The 21,603-nt window shown below is 41.3% G+C and overlaps 5 protein-coding genes across 30 annotated transcripts in view; 2 read left to right on the plus strand and 3 right to left on the minus strand.

The window, feature by feature from the left end:
• Positions 1-3,277: 3,277 nt before the first annotated feature.
• On the plus strand, positions 3,278-9,827 carry LOC129722791 (proteasome-associated protein ECM29 homolog). Its single transcript, XM_055676544.1, has 9 exons — positions 3,278-3,518; positions 3,639-3,883; positions 3,946-4,064; positions 4,117-4,500; positions 4,560-4,823; positions 4,882-6,827; positions 6,888-7,071; positions 7,133-9,399; positions 9,461-9,827. Exons 1-9 carry the CDS (start codon positions 3,491-3,493, stop codon positions 9,667-9,669), a joined length of 5,646 nt encoding a protein of 1,881 aa, XP_055532519.1. The 5' UTR covers positions 3,278-3,490; the 3' UTR covers positions 9,670-9,827.
• LOC129722793 (probable cysteine--tRNA ligase, mitochondrial) lies at positions 8,784-11,744 on the minus strand. 3 transcript variants are annotated; one of them, XM_055676545.1, is made up of 3 exons: positions 11,617-11,744; positions 9,901-11,432; positions 8,784-9,840 (listed from the first exon to the last, which is right to left on the minus strand). In XM_055676545.1, the coding sequence occupies exons 1-3, from the start codon at positions 11,620-11,622 to the stop codon at positions 9,768-9,770; spliced, it is 1,611 nt and encodes a 536-aa protein (XP_055532520.1). In that variant the 5' UTR covers positions 11,623-11,744; the 3' UTR covers positions 8,784-9,767. The 3 variants fall into 3 exon arrangements, with proteins under 3 accessions (XP_055532520.1, XP_055532521.1, XP_055532522.1); XM_055676546.1 differs by having other exon boundaries at positions 8,785-9,837; XM_055676547.1 differs by lacking the exon at positions 8,784-9,840 and having other exon boundaries at positions 9,855-11,432.
• Positions 11,711-12,419, plus strand: LOC129722794 (cytochrome c oxidase assembly factor 5). 3 transcript variants are annotated; one of them, XM_055676548.1, is made up of 4 exons: positions 11,711-11,865; positions 11,935-12,069; positions 12,128-12,229; positions 12,291-12,419. In XM_055676548.1, the coding sequence occupies exons 2-4, from the start codon at positions 11,965-11,967 to the stop codon at positions 12,330-12,332; spliced, it is 249 nt and encodes an 82-aa protein (XP_055532523.1). In that variant the 5' UTR covers positions 11,711-11,865; positions 11,935-11,964; the 3' UTR covers positions 12,333-12,419. The 3 variants fall into 3 exon arrangements, with proteins under 3 accessions (XP_055532523.1, XP_055532526.1, XP_055532525.1); XM_055676551.1 differs by having other exon boundaries at positions 11,727-11,865; positions 11,943-12,069; XM_055676550.1 differs by having other exon boundaries at positions 11,751-11,865; positions 11,927-12,069.
• Positions 12,420-12,524: 105 nt separating this feature from the next.
• LOC129723741 (centriole and centriolar satellite protein OFD1) lies at positions 12,525-15,081 on the minus strand. The gene is made up of 2 exons (XM_055678137.1): positions 14,867-15,081; positions 12,525-14,810 (listed from the first exon to the last, which is right to left on the minus strand). Exons 1-2 carry the CDS (start codon positions 15,021-15,023, stop codon positions 12,526-12,528), a joined length of 2,442 nt encoding a protein of 813 aa, XP_055534112.1. The 5' UTR covers positions 15,024-15,081; the 3' UTR covers position 12,525.
• A 266-nt stretch (positions 15,082-15,347) lies between these two features.
• Positions 15,348-21,603, minus strand: part of LOC129720818 (uncharacterized) — a 149,998-nt gene continuing 143,742 nt past the window's right edge. For all 22 annotated transcript variants that reach the window (XM_055672617.1, XM_055672608.1, XM_055672609.1 and 19 more), the window contains 2 exons: positions 18,397-18,470; positions 15,348-18,209 (listed from right to left, as the gene is read on the minus strand). In XM_055672617.1, the coding sequence (XP_055528592.1) occupies positions 18,011-18,209; positions 18,397-18,470 (273 nt within the window). In that variant the 3' untranslated portion in view covers positions 15,348-18,010. The remainder of the gene's footprint in view (positions 18,210-18,396; positions 18,471-21,603) is intronic.

Here is a 21,603-nt window from a genome sequence, read left to right on the forward strand (position 1 = left end):
CGGACTATGTAACCTTGCGGCTAAGGAGCTCCCCCATTGAGAGAGTTACAGGTATTTGAAGTCAAGCTTAAAATGGAGATTTTCGAACATAATAATCATAAACATTGCCTGACACAGCAACATTCAAAGCGCTGCCAAAAATCGGTATATCAACCGATTCTCATGAAAATATGGAAGAAGGGCTGTGGTGAATTTTAATAAGTATGAGTAAATTACTTCTCAACATGAAATAACGTTTGCATTGAAAATATGAACTTTCTCATGAAAATATGGAAGAAGGGCTGTGGTGAAGCAAACATAAAATAGCATTTTCATAGGGAACGCAATGAGTATTTTCCGAGTAAGTGGTGACTCGAAGTCGGTCATTTTTGGATTCAATAAGGTTTCACCTTAAGAGTGTAAGAAACCTCGGAAAAATATGAAACGTTAAAAATATTGACATCCGGCCTCTGACTATATGGCGGACGAAAACATGCGTAAAGGCATGTTTTTGAGCTCTTTCTTCTTTTTGTTTATCAATTCCTCCTCAGTTCTCGCGTTAAAATTGTTGGAATAGATTTTACGCTTCAAGTTGGCCCAGAAATTCTCGATGGGAAGCAGCAGCGCAGCGACCTGGGTGCCACAACGATAGTCAGCCGCTCCATCTCCTCTAACGAGCGCTTCGAGTAGTGGGTCGTCGTCAAATCCGACCTAAACATCGCGTCTTCGCCCTTATGATATAACTTGATGAAATATGTAATTTCCGACAAGCACTTCATACTATAAATTTCCTCGTTCACGGCCAGTCCGCAGCGAAGAAAGACATCGCATTGACATCCTCTTCTCGCTGATTATCGGTTACAGAAGTATTTTCTTGGAAAACTTTGGACCACTCCAACCTTTTCTTTCATTTTTTGTGCTATTGTTGATTGGACTTGGTGTGTGAAATGAACTTCACTCAGAGCTCGCTTGCTTCGTGGAGGAAGTAAATACACAGTGCCCTACCAGTCGGTGTCATACAGGGTGAGACAGGTCTCGTCGTCCATCACCACAGCCACGTCGTGATTTGCCGGGAAATCGATTTGACCATTTTATTCATGCGCTGCCGCTGCGTCATTGCCTGCAGCTCCAAGACTAGTGAACGGAACTGCCGCTTCCTGACATGTATGTCCATTAGGGTGGGACAAAAAATAAATTTTAGCTCCCATGCACTTTTCGTGTTCCTTATGGGTCCCATAACATCTGTGTAACTTTTCAGATCGATCGGTGAAACGCCCGATTTGCGCCCGATTTTTGAAGTTTCCATACGATTTTATATGGGAAAATTCACTTTTTCAAAACTTATTCTCTATAAATTCCCAGTTGGGTCCTAAAAATATATCGATACATGATATTTGTAGGAAATTTTCCTGGAAAAAATTCTTCTGAAGACCGTAAGGCGCTACGATGCTTGTAGAAACAGCTATTTACCCCAAACTGATTGAATGTCTGACGGACGGTTCAGAATTGAAATTTTCCAGCAACACTGCTACAGCATGCTGCTATTGCAGACTTGCTTATATATGAGACATAATTTCGCGTGGAATTAATTTTCAAAGTGTTTAAGCCTGCTGCAGCAGTATTGCTAGTAAAATTAAATTTTCGCCATCACGGTTAGAGTTCGGTTAATAGACCTGTCAATTTTTATCTGCTGATTAATGGGTTACTATGATTGATGCTGCATGAGTAGTTTTTCATTGCATATAAAGGTAAACCGAGGGGGTGAAGTCAAGCGGTTTTATCGTAACTCAATATGGCGTCGTTTGTTTACGACAATTAGGAGAAAGCAGCTATCCGTTGTAATTTTGAATATTCTACTCGTTACATCCAACTCAGCGATGTTTTCTACAAGCTACAAACTCGGAACAGCATATCTGTAAAATACAATCAGATGTGCAGGAACGGTGAGAACACTGATTTCTGCTTTTGTTTGGCTTCCAGAAGCAAGCAGATTTCATAATTTGCAGATGGAGTTATTCCTGCAACACCGACGTTTTTTTTTGTTTAATTGTGGGGAATCTTGAAAATCAAACAATTAGTAAGTTTTTTACACAATAGGAGCTGCATTATTCACATGTGAGTTGATAATACGCCTTTACTATTTTTGAAATTGCGGTTGTATTATTCACCTGTGAGTTTAAATTCATCCTTGACTCCACGTAAAATGATCGGATGAAATAAAAAGCGCATTTTTCTTCAGATCACTTAATATGCTAAATACTCAGAAACAATAACTTATCAAACCAACTCGAAAATCTAGCTGCTAACGCGGTTATCAACTCTCCCCTAATGTTTCTTGCGCATGCGAAGAAACGTCAAAGAACCAACGGTTGGTGCCAAAAGTAGGCGATGTTGGGTACGCTGGTTTAATAGGCAATCTGACAGCCACTTCTACCCCCTGAGGTAAACCCATGAAAAATCTACAATTTTTGTCCATTTTTTCTGCATACATTAATCGATTGGATAGAACCGATAGGATAGAACTTAGCTGCTAAGTCGATAGTATTGAATAAAGTAGCACGATTACCTGTACCTTGCCCCCTAAAGTTACCGTCTATATTTGTCATGCATATAAATGTATCTTTCGGATCTATTGCAATATTTGAGAATGTAAGGCCTTCAAGAAGCATAAGATTCACGGCGTTCCCGAGTCCTCTCAGAAAAAGAGGCTCGATAGAGCAAAAATAATACTTTCACGACACGCTGACCACGAGCTCATGATTCCTGATGAGAAGCGCATTGTCCTGGAGCACAATGCACAAATTGATCGATTGTGAGCAGCAGCAATATACAATATTTCGGAGTCTCAATGGAGTGTCCTTCGATTCCAGAGTGCAGTTTCAATAAAAAGTTCGGGGAGCAGTTTGCAGCGCGGTAAATGACCACTGGTTTTCATGGACAAAGGCGTCACAATAAACTTTTTTCGTTATAAAACCGAAAGTTTTGGTTAAATTGTTGCCCCGAGTCTTGAAAACTCTTCGGAGATGACCATTGTGTGTTTCAGCAAGTACTAGCAGAGTATGTGATATTCTAAGTGATATTTAGTACATTAATTGTGTCCCAAAGCAAAGTGAAGCAAACTGTGACAGCAGAAAAAGTATTTTTGGAACAAACGGTACAGAAATAGATGTTCGTAACGCTTGAAGGCTACCATACCATTCCCTTGGTTATAAATCACACGCATGCCAAAACAAACTAATAACCGAACGAAAGCTCGTTCATTGGAACCTAAACAAAAAGTTTGCTCAGTGTGTATATGTTGACGTTACAATTCGGTCGCCCATTTGTATCCGCCATACTCTACAGCTACAGACTGTAGCACCCCGCAATAATACCGGTCAGCTCTGTTTTTGACATTACGGTTACAGACGGAAAAAATAAACATTTTTTATTCTCCAAAAAACCTGAAAATAGGCTGCGTATTTTAGAAAGTATTAAACTAAAACAAATTCCCGCGTGTAGTTCAGTTAGCATGGCTTCTAATCCAGTGGAGGAATTGGGTAAGTTACCCGGTCTTGCCGTATTTTCACGATTGTAAATTTTCTCCGAATGACATTGCAATAATACGCTTGAGACGGCTGTGTTAACTTTTATTTTGTTACTAACCAAATTCTCTTCAGAACTGCTGGAGCGAGTTTTGCTGCGGTTAGGATGTGCCGACACGGATGAACAGCTGCAGAACACCGTGAGCAAGTTTCTGACTCCGGTACTGATTAAAATTACGTCACCGCACGAGGGCGTCCGGAAGAAGGTGATGGAAATCCTAACCCATATTAACAAGCGTCTGAAGTCGCGTAATCAGATTCAGATCCCCCTTGGTCCGCTGCTGCAGCAGTATCAGCAGTCCAGCTCTTCGTTTTTGATTGTAGGTTTGACCTGACGGTTGGTGATGTATACAATTGACCAACTCTATTCCGTGTGTTCTAGAATTTTGCCATCATTTACATAACGATGGGATTTCCTCGTATGACCATAGAAGAGCAGACTGAAATGGCCCCGCAACTTCTGAACTGCTTGGAGGGAAAACCAGAACCACATCAAGACAAGTAATGTTTTTCCAATTTGCTGTTGAATCGTTAAACAAAATTTTTATTAAAGAATTCTAATGTTGGTTATGCCGTTGCTGGGGGAAATCAAAATTCCCGAAAATCCGGAAAACCGCGCCGAACTGTTGGGACTCTCTGGCAAGCCGCATACTAAGCAGCAATTTCTGTCGATTCTGATGGACCTGTTGCTGTTGCCCTACGGGACGACCCAGGACGGCGAAGTACCTCCGGGGATGAGCACCTACACTTTCAGACGAGTAACCAGTGAAAATTTGAAAGCCGAAGAGCTGGAGCAGCTCAAGAAGGGTATTGTTCGGATTCTGTGCGGAGGTATTTTCCCAGAAACGGAAACATTAGCTCACCTGATTGTGGCTTCGGCGGACACGCGGTTTTCGGTGGCAACACCGGCTATTGTTGAATTGAATAAGATTTGCTCGTGGGTGGTCTTCTTCGGTGGTTTCTATGTGTGCAGCAATTAATCGTGTTTTCTTACAGCTCACTGGACTGGACGGATCCAAAGTTGTCAGCACCATTGTATACGCTGTTTTCTGGAAACGGTTCCAAAATTCCCGAGCGTAAAACCAGCCCCGTAAGCACAAGGGTTCGACAAAAGTTATTTCAGCATTTGCTGAAGTGTCGAGGCAATGGAATTATCACCGCTAAAGGTATCCAGGTCATATTTGAGGCTCTTTTTGGTGAGAATACGAACCAAAAGTGCAAGGTACTTGCGTTACAATTTGCGGAAAAGCTGATCACGAAGTAAGTTTGTAGCTGATTTTGGTTTTGTTGTTTAAAAAGACGCTATTTTTACTTGCAGTGGCCAGCCGGATTTAATAAATAAGTTATCGAAAGTTCTATTAACTGGAATCTCCAAGTTGGTTGGGATTAGTTCGGAAGAAGTGAATGAAGTTCAAAATGCGGCGTATAATGCACTGGCCCAATTGGCTATTGTTTGCCCGGCAACAGTCAATCATGATGTTCAACTGGTTGCATCTTATTTTGACCATTTGTCGCAGGGACCTGTTGAATTGCACTCATCTATTCGGGAAGCTTTAGTTGCTCTAGCGCAGGCATTTGATTGGCGAAAGCAACCCAAAGGTAGCGAAAGTGAAGCAACACTTCCCCAAGCAGAAAAGGATCGTGCTATGCTGGCAGCGGGACGATTCGTTCCGAACTCCAATCAGATTTTGCTGCTCGGTTTGCTGGGTGAGAAAGCTGAATCAAAGTTGACCATAGTTCAGAATGTGGCGTCTGTGTTTTTAACGACATGCTTTCCCGATTTCTACGTACCATCAAGGTATCTGCTGCTGATCATCTGTGGCGAAAGTTCCCAACTACGGGAAATGATGACTACCTATCTGTATGGTGTATCGAAAAAAGACCATTTGAATTATGGGTCTATTTCGTCATATCAAAATTATAAGGAGGACGAAGCGGACCATAATCAGCCACAGAATCCGTTTTCTGCTACAAACGAGCCAAAGCGAATTGTGTTGCCGTGCTTCCGGGACATGGTCGAATATGTGGCCACTAAATCGGAACGTAAGACCGCAACGATTTTAGATCGTCCGGGATATGGAAAGATTAAATTGCCGTACAATTTTGATACCTATATTGAGATTTTGGATTATTTGCGAATTTGTCTGCTTTTCAATGCTGGCGTTGACACTCACCCGGATGATGACAAAGAAATGCTCAAATTGACAGGATTCCTGCAGAAGTTTGTGGCTGATAGTGCCAATGAAGAAGTTATCCGCAAATATAACGAGTTGATTCGTAGACTGGTCATCGTTCGCAAAGGTACTACCGAGTTAACTTGCTTGTTCGACCTGGTTAACGGTATACCGGAGTTTCTAGCAAAAGAAAACAAAGATCTGCTAGGAACGCTGGGGTCATCTTTGAAGGAAATTTCCGAACCAACTCGAGCGTTAATCGCTAAGGTTTACGGTGTTCTTTTGGCGTACAACAGTGACGAGAAAGAGCTGGAAACACAAATCAAGGAGCTGCTAGCACTCACCAATAAGTCGCTGGAAAATCGCCACGGTTCGATTCTAGCCGCAGCCAATGCGGTTCATCGTAAACTCATTCTCACCCCCGAGTTGAAGGATTGGAACATTTTTAAAGATCTAGTTTCACTTTTAATCTCTCTGCTAAACGACCAACAGTCGCTACTGCAATCGGCAGCAATAAAAAGTTTGAGCCTAATCGGATCCACTTCGAAGTTGCCACTTGCTGCTTCCGAAGACGGCGGACAAGTTGACGAGAAAATGGAAACCAATCAACAGGATCAGCAACCCAACACGAAGGATAGTCTATTTAAGGCCCTTCTGGCTTTGCTACAGAGCGGTCACACGAAAGCGAAAATCCGCGAAGATGTGGCACACTGTTTGGGTTATCTGGCTGTGGGTGATTCGGAGTTTTTCGCCAAAAGGCTTTTGGATGCTATGCTCGGGTTGCTGAAGATGACCAAGGATCCCGCGTTGAATATTGCCATGGGGCAATCTCTGGTGTATACTATTCAGGGGTTGTCGAGTGGCGTGCGGCAAGCTGATCAGTGCGCGACCGGAAACGTTAGTGACGAGTTGCTCAGTTGGTTTTTGATAGAGCTGGTTCGGAAGGTTAATGAACCGCATGCCTACCTGAAGCAGGCCTGTGCAATCTGGTTGCTGGCGATTGTGAAGAACTGCAGCAAACGTAAGCCGGTGGGTGATAATCGACAGATTCTGCAACTAGCTTTTACGGATTTGCTTTCGGAGGATAATGGTGCGTTGTATTACGATTATGGGTTGATGAAAAGTTTTCTATAATTTCCGTTGTTTTCAGAGCTTGTTCAAGATGTAGCCTCTCGTGGTTTGGGAATAGTGTACTCCATCTCTAGTAATGATAATCAGGAGGAACTTTCTAATTTATTGCTGGATCAGTTGGTTGGTGGCCGACGGCAGGTGCAGAAGGTTACCGAGGATACCAAGCTGTTTGAGGAAGGAATTCTTGGGAAGGCTCCTACAGGGTGAGATAGTTTAATTTAGCTATAGAAAACTCAATCGATTTTGTCATTATTTTTCCCTCAGAGGAAACCTCACCACCTACAAGGAATTGTGCAGTCTTGCATCGGATTTGAATCAACCGGAAATGATCTATCAGTTTATGCAGCTGGCAAACCACAACGCCACTTGGAACAGCAAACTGGGGGCGGCCTTTGGACTGCAATCAATCTCCAAGTCAGCCAAACTGAAAATGGAACCGTACCTGGGCAAGATCGTACCACGTCTGTTCCGCTACAAGTACGACCCAACACCGAAGATTCAGAATTCGATGATCAGCATTTGGGATTCGGTGGTTAGCGATAGTAAGGCGACGGTTGAAACGTATTACTGGGACATTCTGGAGGACGTTAGTCGCAATCTGACCTCGCCGGAGTGGAGAACTCGCATTGCGTGCTGTTTGGCCGTGCGTGATTTGATCAAACGAAATGCCGGTTTGAAACTGCGCTCAGACGAGTTACAAGCGAAGAAGAAACCTACCGATTCGGAGTCGTTAGAACCTATGGAAGTAGATGAGAAGGGGGTTTCGGAGCCAGAGCTGGTTTTCCTGTGGAGTCAGCTCTTCCGGGTGATGGACGACATAAACGAAGGCACCCGTTTGGCAGCCGAAGGGACGGCTGCAGCGCTCAGTAAAGTTTGCGTTGTTGCCGCGTCTAGCGACCGCAGTAAATCGGGATTGGGAGTCTCAAGTTCTATTATTCCACTGTTTTTAGAGACTGGCGTTACGCACACCGTACCGGAGATTAGAAAGCTGAGCATTAAAACGCTATCGGATTTAATCGATTCGGCAGGTTCATTGATTTTGTCTCATCTAACAAGTTTGGTACCGTGTTTGCTGCGTGCTACCGGTGAGCTGGATTCAGCAAAGTTGTCTTACCTCTCGACAATGATGGCCGGTCAAACGGGTACTCAAGAGGTGGTAGACTCGATGAGAGCTGAAGCTGCTAAGCAGCACTACACTATGGAAACTTTATCAAAATGCATTAGGCATATTGATTTTCAAACATTGGAAAAGATGACACCTGCAGTGCTGGATGTACTTAAAACTGGCGTTAATTTGGGAACGAAAGTTGCTTGCGCTCATTTCATTTGCCTGATCAGTATCCAACTTGGGTCGGAAATGCAGCCACTGACAGGCAAGTATTTGGGTGTTTGCTTCAGCGGGTTATCCGATCGCAATGCGACGGTGCGGAAGTACTTTGCTTCCGCCATCGGACACTTGATGGGAACAGCCAAGGAGCAGTCGATAGTTCGACTGTTTGCTAAACTACAGGAATTGTATTTCGAACAGCCCTCCAATCGTGCCGTTCCGCTGACGATTCAAGCTATCAATAAACGGCACCAGGAGATACTGAAAGATTATTCATCCAACGTGCTGCCCCTTATGTTTTTCGCTATGCACGGGGAAGTCACAGAGGAAAATAAATCCACTAACGAACTTTGGCAGGAGTTGTGGCACGAAATTAACACCGGAGATGCTGGGCTTCGAATGAATTTGCCGACAATTCTGGAAATTCTTGAGGGCAAGCTGAATGACCCTTCATGGCTGCTGAAAGCCCAGGCAGGAAACGCGATCAGTACTTTAGCCACAAAGCTAAGCTCTAACTTAGATGACGAAGTGAGGCTAAAGTTGATTGATTTAATTCTGGCCAACGTGGCCGGTAGGACGTTTCAAGGAAAGGAAAAACTTCTACAGGCGTTGGCCAGCTTGTGTAAGAATTTGAAGAAAGACACCAATCACTACACTCGAATCATAGACGCTGTCATGAAAGAATGCCGCAAAGAAGAGCCTGTCTATCGGACACATGCTTTGAAATCGTTGGGTAACATATTGGACGAGCTGAAGGAAGACCGGTTCGAGGAGGTTTACAATATGGTTTGGCATTTGCTTGATAAACAGGACCTCTCGGATGGTGATAAGGACGATAAAGAGTTGGTGTCGTCAGATGAAAAGAACAAGCAGATGTTGATTTTTGTGAACCTTAAAGAGACGGTTTGCGAAACGCTGGGAAAAGCTTGGCCCGAGCACTCGATGGAAACGCAAGAACGTTATCAGGTGCGGTTCGTTCAGAAATGCGTTCAGTGTTTGAAGCTGAACACCAGACAGGTGCAGATTTGTTTGCTACAATCGTTGGGGAGGTTTTTGGAACGTTTGCACTTGCTAAAGAAGGAGCCGACATCACCGCAGGTGGAGGCGAACAAGGAGAAAAAGGCTAAGGTCGAGGCCGAAAGTACGGAAGCTATTTTGGAGAACATCTGCAAGACGGTGCTGTCAGCGATCGTTGAAGTGGCAGGTTAGTACTGGACTGAAATGTGGTGGTTTTTGTTTTATGAAGCGTCGGTTATTCATTGTAGGAATTCCCCATACCGGGTTAAAGAAAGAAGCTCTGAACATTATGCTGATCTTGATTAATAAGCTGAAGGCGAAGGATTGCCCACCAAAGGTGGGTCCCGAGTTGGCAATGGTACGGCAAACGTTTGAGCAGATCTCCACGCTGCTTCAGAAGGATGCTGCTCCGGAAATTAAATGTCGACTGAAGGATATTGAAGATAAATTGAAGTAAACGGCTGCCATCGAGCGGTTAAGACTGTACTGTGCTGCTGCGCAGAAGTTAATCTCATAAAAGTTTGTTCCCCCATTCGCCCCTTTCATTCAGTGAACTTAACAACAGAATAAATTTCGTAATTCATGCCCAAGTTGCGTTGCAAGGTTTGTAAATATGAGAAATTTTCTGCTGGAAAATAACGATTCAATTGAGAAAGTTACGTTTATTAACAACTATCAACAATTTTACCGCGTAACATAACTCCATGAAGTCAGCTTTCCATGATCTTTAACCTCCACGTTGAGCAGCTTTAGTTCGTCCCTCATCTGATCGCAAATGTCGAACAAAGTTCGATCTTTGGTCTCCATCGCTTTCCTGCGCACGGTACTTCGAAGCTTCACGAGTGCTTCGATCAAATGCTCCACGGATTGTCCACTCTGATTATCAGTAGCAGTCACTTTTGCATCGTCGACAAATGACTGCAGACCAAACAGCGCCAGTTTATCTCGAATGTAGTTCATGGCACCCTGCACAGCTCCACTTTCGGATGCCGACACTAGTTCGGATGTTCGCTGGTTTATCGATTTATTTACAACCGAAGCCAAGTCTGCCAGGCTTGTCACAGCGTTGGCAGTGTTGAAGTCATTGCACAGAAATTCGTCCACTTTTTTGTCCACTTCGGCTAGCTTTGTCTGCAGTAGGACCGCATCGATAGAAGTAGCTGGTTTGATACCCGCAACATATGCTTTGGAATCTTTGATAAACGATCGCAGCTTTTTTAGCACATTAGTCGCGATCGCCATTGTGTCAGTTCCATATTCAATTACGCTACGATAGTGTGACAAAAGGCAAAGCATCCGAAATTCATCTGCGGAATATCCATCCAATAGCTCTCGAATGCTGACGGTATTCTTCAGTGACTTAGACATCTTATGCGTTTGGCCCTCCAGATGGAGCTGACCGGTGTGTATCCAATAACGGACCCAATCCTGAACCTGATGGTAGCAGCAACTCTGTGCTTCTTCGTTTTCGTGGTGAGGAAACCGTAAGTCTAAGCCACCAGCATGAAAATCAAGCCGGCTTCCGAATATTTGCGTTGCCAGCGTGGAGCACTCGATATGCCAACCTGGACGACCTGGACCGAACGGTGACTCCCAGAAGGGTTCTCCTGGTTTGGACGCTTTCCAGAGTGCGAAATCAGCAGCACTTTTCTTACCCACGGCAGGACCTTCTTCGGAGGGAATGTTCTGCAATTTCCCGTACTGTGGGTGCTTCGATGTTTCGAAGTATATCGAATCATCGGTAGATTTGTACGCATATCCGGTGGACAGTAGCTTATCGATAAATGCAACAATGGCAGGAATGTGATCGGTGACACGCAGAATGATGTCCGGTGTCTGAACGTTCAATCGCCTGAGGTCTGACCAGAACTCCTGTTCGTAGTGGCGAGAGAGTTCTTGCCAAGGTTTGCCCTGTTCGCTGGCGCGTCGGATAATTTTATCGTCGATATCGGTGATGTTCATAGCCGTCACGAGATTCACCCGAAAGTGCTGCTTAAGGATACGCTGCAGTATATCGACTCGCACATAACAGCTGGCATGACCAATGTGTGCCGAGTCGTACACCGTTGGACCACAGGTGTAGGACGTTGTCAGGGCGGGGCTGGTTGGTAACTCTAGCGGTATTTTGTTCCGCACTTTACACGAGTAGATTCGAGGTCCTGCTTCATAGGTTGGGATTGTGCAGAATGATCTTGCGTGACGCAGACGGGTGAGCATATTCTGTAATTACGAAATAATCAACTTATTTTTTAAAAAGCTTGAGTCAATGTATAGGACATCCCAAATGCGGCCCTGGCTTCATTTCTCACAATACGAGACTCGAATGTTATTAAAAGTTGAGCTCTATTTCCTAGCTCATTCAGTATTTTCTAAATCATTCAGCTTCAATAACACAAGTACTTACAGCCATCAGCGTTACTAATGTATAATGATTGAATTTTATATTTTTTTTAGTTTTTTACTTATAAAATGTAAAATATCAGGAACTTTGTATATATGCAGTATATGCACAAATCAACTGAAACGGCTCACATCTCCCCATATTCAGAACGTAAACAACGTTAACTGTCAAAATCAGCTGTTCATTGTGGATACAAAACGAGCGAGCGGCTGATAGATATAACAAATTGTGTAATTTCTCCCGAAATTTCAGGTATTTTTCTCAATATTACGTATCACTTACAACACAAACATTTTCATTTCTGCAACTGCAGAACTGCAGAACTGCAGAGCAACTTAAAATTTCCTCAAAATGATGCGATACGAAGAAAACGAAGAGCTGGGGGATAAAACTGCCTGTGGGCGGGTACGAGCGGATCTGAAAATGTGTCTGCTTGAGAGTGATTGTTGCAGGAAGGTAGGTAGCATAAACATCCTCAGATAATTGGATGTTGATGAAAATGTGTGTTTTCTAGGAGCATAAACTGCCCCGCGATTGTCTCAACCGAACCGACGCCTCCGTTCCGGATGAATGCCGTGCCCTGCGAACGACGTTTTTCGAGTGCAAGCGGTCGCTGGTAAGTTGAGCTTGGCTGTATTCAAATGTTACTATTTAGTCATCGAAAATGTTTTTGTTAGTTGGACAATCGACAGCGTTTTCGGGGACGAAAGGGCTATTGAAAACATGTCAGTAAATTGTTCGTACAACATGGAGGAGGAAAATTATTAGGGTAGCTTTATAAATAAACACTGTCGTTTACGTTAAAATTTTCGTTAATTTAATATCCATAATGGCAACTTTCTCTTTTTTACATATATTTTGAATCCGAACAAAAGTTCATAAAATACATTTTATTATCCTTTATCTTAGAATCTAACTCCAACTGTGCTCTGACTGTGACCGTTTTCCAGTGGAAATTTGTTCAAATATCTCGTTTGAACTATCTCCACCTAGTCCCAGCAGAGTTTTGTTCCGGTTCGAGGCACTGTCAGCACTTAAGTCTAAATCGCTGAACGAACCTATTGATAGTATATCAATTGATTTTTGATTTTCGACGCGGTCGGAATTCTTTTTATCTGAAAAATGTTCCGTGGTGAACTCCAACAATTCACGGGTATTGTCGAGGTTTGGAACGTGGTTCTTTGTTTCCGGCTGTGGACTAGGTAATTCTCCTTCAGACAAACCCTTCAGCTCGGGACCGCTCGATGATTCATCTAGACTTTTATCTTTTCCAACAGGAGGTTCGACAGTTGGTTTTACAGTGTAGGTTCCCACCTTATCAGTAGAGTCACTGGAGGAAGTTGCTTTAGAGTAAGTTTTACTCATCTGATCCAATTTTAGTAAATTATCTTCTATACTCTTCTTCAAATTGTCTGTATCTTTGGCTAATAGTTCGCTTAGTTTGGATTGTTGCGTTGATTCTAATGCTGTTTTAGAGGAAACATTTTGTGCTTCTGACGTACCGTCAGCAACTGCATCAGCATTTGCTGGAGTTTTCAAATAATCAACAGAGTATTGCTGTTGTGTAGCTTCCTTAATACCTCCGTGAGCATTATTTTGTTCGAAAGATGTATTAATTGCGATATCCGCAACCCGTTTACACTTCGGAAATTCAATCGTCCTCTTCAGATACTTGTGAGGATCGAAGTTTTTAAATGGATTTTCAAAATGGCCCCTGTGAGGAATATCATCATTCTTCGGGACGGAGAGTACTTCCTGAACAATGGGAACCTCCTGGGTATGACCGTTTAATCCCATCAGTTCGCGCTGATTCAGCTCTAACTTCTCGTTGTTGTATTTCTGCCAGATTTGAACCTTCTCATCATTCAGTTTCCGTTTATCCTCACGCTGTTTCTGCAGATAGTGCTGGAAGGATCGGTTTATTTTGTCACTTTCGCTCTCTAACTGTTGTATGGTAGCCTTGGCATTACGCACAATGATTTGAGTTTCATCCTCGAACGTTGCCAGCAATTGTCGCTCCACATCCTGCAGCACCGCCAGTTTCTTCTCCTTCGTCTCCGCTGTCTTTAGGGATTTAAAGTACTGGCTTTGTCTGATTTCTTGCTGCTGCAAATCATTCTTCAGCGTGACCAGTTTTTCATCCACATTCTTTTCGTGCTGATAGAGCCTGTTTAACTTTTCGTCAATCTTCTTCATATAGAGCGCACTTTCGTCGCTTTCACTCGTTCTGTTTGCCGGTTTTGGCGAACGACGAATTTCGACTGGCACGGACACCTCTCGGATTCTCTCAGCCATCAGATCCTCCAACTTACACTTGTATTCCAGTTCAGCACGGTGCAATCTTTCTGCGTATTTTGCTTCTAGCAAAGCCTTTTCCTTGTCCATCAGCTTCAGTATCTGCTTTTGCAATTTTGCAACGTATTTTTTTCCATGAGTACTATTTTTTAATTCATTCAAAAAATCGGTATAGCTCTTGGGACCTGGTTCTTGCGGTTTTTCGTCTGGTTTTGGCGGTTCCTCGAATTTTTCAGGCTCATCCTTCTGTTCGCATTGTTTTTGCAGTGTCACGATCAAATTTTCAAAAGTTTGGGAGCAGTTCTCCAATCTGCCAACTAATTTTTGCACGTTCTCCGTACAGATTCGTAACGACTCAGTCTGCTCATCGTGATTATCATGTGCTAGGTTTTCATCATCTTTCGACAGTTCGATTCGTTCGACAATTTTACTTACAAGTTTCAACTTCTGCAGCAGTTTCTCCACTTTCCTGTGCAGTTTGTCTATTTCCAAGCCCTCCAGCAAGTCCTTGGTGGTTTCCTGTTTCGTTTCGTCTCTTTTCAGTCGTTCGACCTTTTCTTCACTGTTTCTAATAGAAGCGAGCATTGATTTAAAAATGATGTACAGCAGAGATTTACCCGATTGTTTGGGCTTAGCTTCGTACTTTTCGACTAAATCCGCAAAATGTACGATTCCCAGAGCTTCGAAAATCTCCCGTAGTTCAACGCGGCTAAGTCGAAATTGACCAGATCGGGTGAAATCTGGCAGTGTGTTCTTGAATGGAACCTCATTACTAAACACCGATAGAGTGAAATGACAGTTTTGGGTGTACAAAAACTCTGCTACCAAAGTGTTTAGAACGAGGACAAGAGGCGACAAAACAATTCCCTGGTGAGTTTGCAGCTTGATGGACATTTTTCGACCTGGAATGATGGTTTGGATTGTAGGAAATTATAAAAAGTAGAAGTTGCGCCCCTACCTAAGGCCGTGCGGCTGATTTGTTCGATCAGGTCCTTTTTCATCTGCAGCTGTAGATTCTCGTGTATCCCTCGCTCTTCGATCCATGCTTTGATTTGCTCACGAAACTCCGAGTTTGTGATTCGATCTAAGTCTATAAACTCACTCGTGTCGTTCATTTCGAAAACATTCAAAACATGATGAAGAATATTTTCAGGAAAAATAACAAACGATAGTTTATTTACTGTATGCACTAGTTTATGATTTGTTTGCGTTTTTTGAGAATGCCATGTGTTACCGTGGCAACGGAGTTTTAAAGTGCATGCACATGTCGTGTTGCATGCAAGTTACACATATTGTATGCAATATCAGATCGCTCTGTTTGTCGGTTTCAACGACGATTTCTAGATCCTTTGCATGTTTCAAAGTCCCCCCCCCCGCCCAGCGGAATCTAGTGTAAAAAACCTAAGCATCCAATAAAAAATTAAAAAATACAATGAGACTAAAGTTTTCAGTTTTCAGCATATTTTATTTCAAATCGATTTTTCGTACAATCTCATCGAGAAGTACTTTATTTCCATGATTTTTCACTGAATTTTGAATATTTGTTTGCCATGCACAAAGATCGAACGAATGACTGGCGTGTTCAGTGGTTGGAAGAATGAATCTGTGCTGCGTAGGTTTTGTTGTCGGTTAAGTAAACAATATTCACCCCTAGTCTATATTCCGACCAGTAACGAAATGATATCCTGATCAAATTAGTCCTGAACACAATGTAAAATAGTGGTGATTATTTTGAAGACGAAACTTTGAGTGCATGTTTTATTTTTATTATTTTTTTTGGAGCTGTTCTCGCCAGCCCAGCCAATTATACTTCTAAACGTGATCGTTTTGCTTCTTTCTCGACCTAAAATCTAAAGGAAAAAATTTAAAATTTCTTTTAGCTAGTATTTGATCCGCTTTTCTAGATTATTTTTTTTCTCTCGTGGAAAGTTATCTAAGTTTCACTTTGATGTAAAATTTCTTTTAGCTAGTATTTGATCCGCTTTTCTAGATTATTTTTTTTCTCTCGTGGAAAGTTATCTAAGTTTCACTTTGATGTATGTTATAGTAGGTAACTGGTTTAGAATCGAAAATTGCCGCCACTTTATGCGTATAGCAGATTTGTGGTCTAATGGTTATGATTTACTATTTTCTTCTTATCAGTTGTTGATAGAATCTGCGCTAAGCTCCAGGCTAAGAGTTTCTACGGAGTTTTTTTTTTACAGGTGATGTTTGTCTGTTTCTTGTGTATGCTGACTGCGAGCATTGCACTTGCAAAGTTTAATGCGATTTTTCGTGGGTAGCGAGTTGTTCAAAATTTAAAATCGGCAAAATTTTTAAAATCTTGCTTTTGCGTTTTTTTCTTTCATCTCCTAGTTTAGCTGTTTCACTAACGATGTGAATATTCTCTCAGTTTCATCACAGTATCACAGCAGTAAATTTAATAATTATGTGTTTTTTTTTTTCGAGAACGTTTCGCTGCTTGGTTAGAATGGAAACAGTGACGGCCTACACTATAATTGAATGTTTTGCATTCTCATTTGTTACGTATAACAAATTTAAAGCTTTAATGAATGTGTGTCAATCAGAAAGATATCAATGTTTATCTGTTTCATTGTCGCGTCTTGCAGTTGAATTATTTCACTGAAATAGTTCCATTTCTTTGCCTTTCTTCAATTCTGTTAAACTCTTTGCTTTACGCATCATTTCGTACAAAAGTTGGTGCAGAAATTACGCAGCTTTTTCGTAATTGCTGATAGCTGAGAAGTTGGTTGAATTTATTTGTTCGTTCTATCCTACCGAATGTAAAGATCTTAAACACCTACTTCGTCCCTAAGCTTGTAATTTGACTTAGTCAATTTTCTACATGCAAATTATTTTCTGAATTTGGCGAATGGTGCATTTTTTTGAAGCGAAGAATGTTCGAAAAAGTTCTACGTATGTACGAAAAGATATATATACTTTTATCCAGAACAGGTTCTCTGCAAGTTCTTGGGCTTAGTAAAATTACTCTCGACCGTTTTTGTTTAAATTTTAAATGACACGCTGGTTGAGCCTACAAATGTTATTAAATTGGCCAGAGCTGGAATGCATCGTCACAGATAGTCAATCATGTCGGGTTTGCATCTGGTTATACTAAGAAGAAATCCTATTTTACTTGGAATAAACAGATATTCTATCTGTGACAGTTACATCCAAAGGCGATGACTAAATCTAATGGATCAAATTAAGTAGGATCATCCTATGGTGTTTCGCTTTTGGTGAAGAATTCACTTGAAAAAAATTTACTGTTAAGAAATATAATATTGTTTCAATATTCGAATTAATCTCTTTTTCTTGATTCAAATTGTACTGATGTGTTTGTGTTTTTCTCTGTCGGTGTTTGTTCGTATGTGAGGTGCCGCTTTTACGCGAGAGTGTTTGTTTTGTCGCGATATCGCGATTATGATAGTGTAAATAAAGTTCGGATGATTGTATAATTGTATGAAACCGTGGGTGGTTAGTGATGTCGCTTGTGATCATTAATTGTTTGTTTATTTGCTTAACTACTTGTTCTAGTTTTTCTGTTTGCTGTTGAAAACGAATTCATTTCGCTTCACGCCTCGTCTATGTGTCTGGCAGTTGAATTTGTTCTGTTTCCTACTATAAATACTGGTAACTTATTGCTCCTTTTGCTTGGTTTAAAATTATACTCGGTGAAGTAAGTGGTTGCTTTTTCCACTGCAGTCCTTCGCATGTCAATCTAGAAGTGATTTTTTCTGTTCAGGCCGTCAACCTTCGCTCCGTTGTTGGAAATTTTACAATTTTGGTTTCACCGTTTTTACTATGTTTAGTTGCACAACCGTTTATTTGGAAATAAAATTACTCTAACGAGATTTATTAAAAATAGAAGCGAAATTGTTGCTACGGTCTTCCGTCTTCCAGCATATGGCTCGATTTAAAACTTAAAGCAATTTCTGTACGCTGTTACCGTCAAAAATAAATTCGACTTCTTTTGACACAATCAAAAATTGTACAGCGCGATGCAAAATTCAACTCGATCGTAACAAGTACCGGATGGCCACGCCACCGCCGCCACCGCTTCGATTTTCATTTTGTATTTTTTTATTTCTGCTATTCTCTCCTAGAAGGTCTGTATCGGTCGATAGAGACCGGTGTAGCCGCAAAGTCTCGCCCTGAGCGCCGGTATCAGCAACGCCGCCGCCGACAGGTCTTTCAGCAGATCAGCGCATTCGCACACCAGCAGATACATCTTGTCACCACGGGAGGAGACGCTCTTGTGGAGGGTAATTCGCCGGAGACCGGCTGTTTTTGGCAAATATCTGTGGGGGCGAGAAAACAGAAAAGGTAAAACCGGTATCGGCTAATGGCAAATCTAAGCAATTGCAAAGTTGATTGGAGGGATTTTGTTTGTGACTGTGTCCTATCCGGTTCCAGTGTATTCAGTCTAGCGCTGGCTTGAGATATTAATCCGTTGTGTCGGTACGTGGTTTTTCGGAGCTTCCTCACCTGTAAATCATCCTGGCACCGGTCCAGTAGAGCCAATTTCGTTCGAAACGCTCGCCATCGTCTCCTTCGTATACCTGGCGGACAGAATGAAACAAAATTCATACCGTTGAAAACAACGAACTAGTGAATAAGTCTAAAAAAATTATCCAATTTATGATCTTTGTTCTGTTTCCTCTTTGTTTGTTATTGCTATCAAAACGAAAACAAAAAGCATAGAACGTAAAATTTTTCAATTTATTGCTCGATATGAGTTAAGATAATAGTTTTTTTTTACATTTTTGCACTGTCGGATTAGGGAATTCTACGAAGAAGGATTTTAGTCCTTAGGGAATGTGAAATTTCACAATTTCACAATTTAGAAGCTTAGAATAACATAATTTTATCATTTTAGGATTTCGAGATGTAAGGATTCTATTTTTGGAAATATTTTTTATATAAAATCTAGCATTCCAGCATTTTAGGATTGCAAGATTGCTGACTTTCAAAACCTTAGGATTTCAAACTTTTTCAAGTGATTTAAGAATTTGACGATTGTTGGATTTTAGTATATTAATATATTAGGATTGCCAGTTTCTAAAATTTTAGGAATTTGGGACTCAAGAATTTGCGATTATAGAACTGCCGGATTCAAAAACTCTAAGATTTTAAGACTCTAGATTTCACATAACAGGTACGGTTAATAAGCAAATTTCATTTCTGGAAATGAAGCACATGATTAAGTAGTTTTTAATTTTTATTGTTATAATTTTTGAATGCAATTTTGATACAAAAAAACGGTTCTCGAATTAGGAAAAAAAGCCCTCTTGAATACATCTCCCAGATGGTCTCGAGGTACGATGCTGGCCTAACAAGCAAGTCGTCGTAGGTGCGAGTCTCGGCTCGGGAGTGACTGTTAGTGTCAGTAGGATCGTAGCGCTAGCCCCGCAATTGTCCTGTACACTACCTGATGGTCCTACTTCTACTCTTATGTTAAAGGTTTGTGGATTGAATGAATTTTTGGGCGACTTATCTTCAAAATTCATCATAACGATTTGGTGTTAAAAAAATATAGAAAAATCAAAAAATAGTTTTGACCACAAATCTTGATTTTTCGACCATTGTGCGACATTTGGGTTTTCAGAAAGGATGACACCTTGTTGGAGATTTTTCAGTTTTTGACGTAGAATAACGTTTTACGGCAACATTCTGGGATATGACAAATTGGGCTACCGAAAACATCGACCGTCATGAAAATTGAAAGAAATTTCAAATGCCAATAACCCAGTCAGTTTTCAACGGATTTCCTTCATTCTCACAGTGATTGATTGGAAAATTAGCGAATCGTCCACAAAAATGTGGAAAACTGTATTTTTTGATTTTGCTAAAAAATGCAGAGCCTAATTTTGAGCGCAGATTTCGATCAATGAAACCTGGAAATAAGATCGAATATCCTAAAATATGGCAATTTTCGGAACCGGGTTGATATCCAGAAACCAGAAATCGACCCAGAAGTCATTTTGAAGTTCAAGATGATGACTGCCGTTCCTTGGGAAATTGCCTAAATAGCCGATTACCACCCAATATAAATATTTGTGGAACCAGAATGATGCCTGAAGTCCGAAAATAAACTCCAGAGGCCATTTTGAACTTCAAGATAGTGTCTTCGGGTTTCGGAAAAAGGGTCTAAGACCGTTAATAAACCCCAGATGCAATTTGGAAAATAGCATAAAATGGCCAATTACCACCCAATATGAATATATCCGTAATCGGAATGATGAACAAAAGCCAGAAAGCGACTTCTGATGCTATTTTGGAATCCAAGATGGTTACTTACGGTTTCTGGAAAATAGCCAAAAATGGCCGAATGCCACCTTATACGAGTATTTCGGAACCAAGATGATACTTCGTGGCTGTAAATTGAATCCAGTTATTATTTATCTCTAGGGCCGCCATATTATTTTATTAGAGTTATTTTATCAGTGTTGGATAAGAGTTGCTAACATAAACAAGTTGATAGACGACAGTTCATAGTAGTCTTAGCGTTGAGATAGTTGAAAGAGTATTATTGTAATTAATCCCCACATCGATCTATTACAACAGTTTTTCTAGCAAACACTTTTCCGAATGGCTCTTTAACTCATAATGGCTCTTTAACTCATACACAACCTTCTCCAAATTTTTCGTTAGACTTTCTTGACGTAAAACTTCGTTTCTCAGGAAGTTCGGCTGAAATGAAAATCTAAAAACGGAAAAGGGTAATAAGGGGATCCGTTTTGCAGCAATCGAATGGAAAATCATTTATACATCCGCCCAAATGCAGAAAATTGTAATTTGATCGTTCGAATTAAAGTTCTATTGAAATGTGTCAAGCCGTGTTGAAACGTAGATTTTGATCTCTGATTGGACGGTTGCTCTCCCTAACACGGTCGACAGAATAATCAACGTAGTTAAACGTAAAGGAATTTTCTGGGATACATGACATGAAAGCTTGTCTCTGGTCAAACCAAGGATGATCCTAATTAAATAAAGCAGCGTGTAGCAGCAGTGGCAGCGGGTACTAGTAGAGATAGTGGTAGCAGCGTAAACGGCAGCGGCACTTCCTTTATTAAATACTACAAGGTATACAGCCCTAGGGTTGTACGAAATGGTGACGTAGGACTATATATTTTATATTTGGCGATATTATGCCTGCAGTGTTTTTATTTTGCAAACAACATGTATTTGACAAGGCACAAGCATATCGTGCTTGTAGAAGAAGTACTGAGAATTTCTCGTAATGCGTCAAAGTAAGAATTAACTCTATATCCTCAAAAACCAAATCCAATCCCGATAAAACGATTATAACAAACAGCCATCGCAAAAATATCTCAACTTGATAGAAATAACAAAGCCTGTAATATTCTTGATATGCCAGAATGATAATCTCGAGTCTGCGTCGCCCCACCTACATTGCAAAAGTCTACGCTCAATTCGATACAAAACGGCGTGTATAAAATTCAACTTCATTCTTGTTCGTCACACGGTAAGGAGTGGGGTATAGCTGTTAGAGGTACGCGACATCAGAAAAAGTTGAAGAGGTTGTTCATAAGACACGACCGCAGAGGTAACGTAGAATACGACAGCCCATCTTATGTCAATGTCTTTCTTGGAATAGGTTTGGGAATACACTTTTCTGCATTTTACGAAAGCGATTTTACAACTGATTGCTCCAATTAGTAAGACTTGCGC

The sequence above is a fragment of the Wyeomyia smithii genome, chromosome 2, assembly GCF_029784165.1.
Source record: "Wyeomyia smithii strain HCP4-BCI-WySm-NY-G18 chromosome 2, ASM2978416v1, whole genome shotgun sequence".
Lineage (NCBI taxonomy): Eukaryota > Metazoa > Arthropoda > Insecta > Diptera > Culicidae > Wyeomyia > Wyeomyia smithii.

Bases quoted from the DNA above. Each gene is read 5' to 3' on its own strand.
- LOC129722794 (XM_055676548.1), top strand. From the start codon at position 11,965: ATGATGCGATACGAAGAAAACGAAGAGCTGGGGGATAAAACTGCCTGT. The intron at 12,070-12,127 runs GTAGGTAGCATA...TGTGTTTTCTAG, and splicing joins AGAGTGATTGTTGCAGGAAG to GAGCATAAACTGCCCCGCGA. The intron at 12,230-12,290 runs GTAAGTTGAGCT...TGTTTTTGTTAG, and splicing joins TCGAGTGCAAGCGGTCGCTG to TTGGACAATCGACAGCGTTT.
- LOC129722793 (XM_055676545.1), bottom strand. The intron at 9,841-9,900 runs GTAAAATTGTTG...GTTATTTTCCAG, and splicing joins TCATGGAGTTATGTTACGCG to CAGAAAATTTCTCATATTTA.
- LOC129723741 (XM_055678137.1), bottom strand. From the start codon at position 15,023: ATGAACGACACGAGTGAGTTTATAGACTTAGATCGAATCACAAACTCG. The intron at 14,811-14,866 runs GTAGGGGCGCAA...CCATCATTCCAG, and splicing joins AATCAGCCGCACGGCCTTAG to GTCGAAAAATGTCCATCAAG.
- LOC129722791 (XM_055676544.1), top strand. From the start codon at position 3,491: ATGGCTTCTAATCCAGTGGAGGAATTGG. The intron at 3,884-3,945 runs GTAGGTTTGACC...CGTGTGTTCTAG, and splicing joins CCAGCTCTTCGTTTTTGATT to AATTTTGCCATCATTTACAT. The intron at 4,065-4,116 runs GTAATGTTTTTC...TTTTTATTAAAG, and splicing joins CCAGAACCACATCAAGACAA to AATTCTAATGTTGGTTATGC.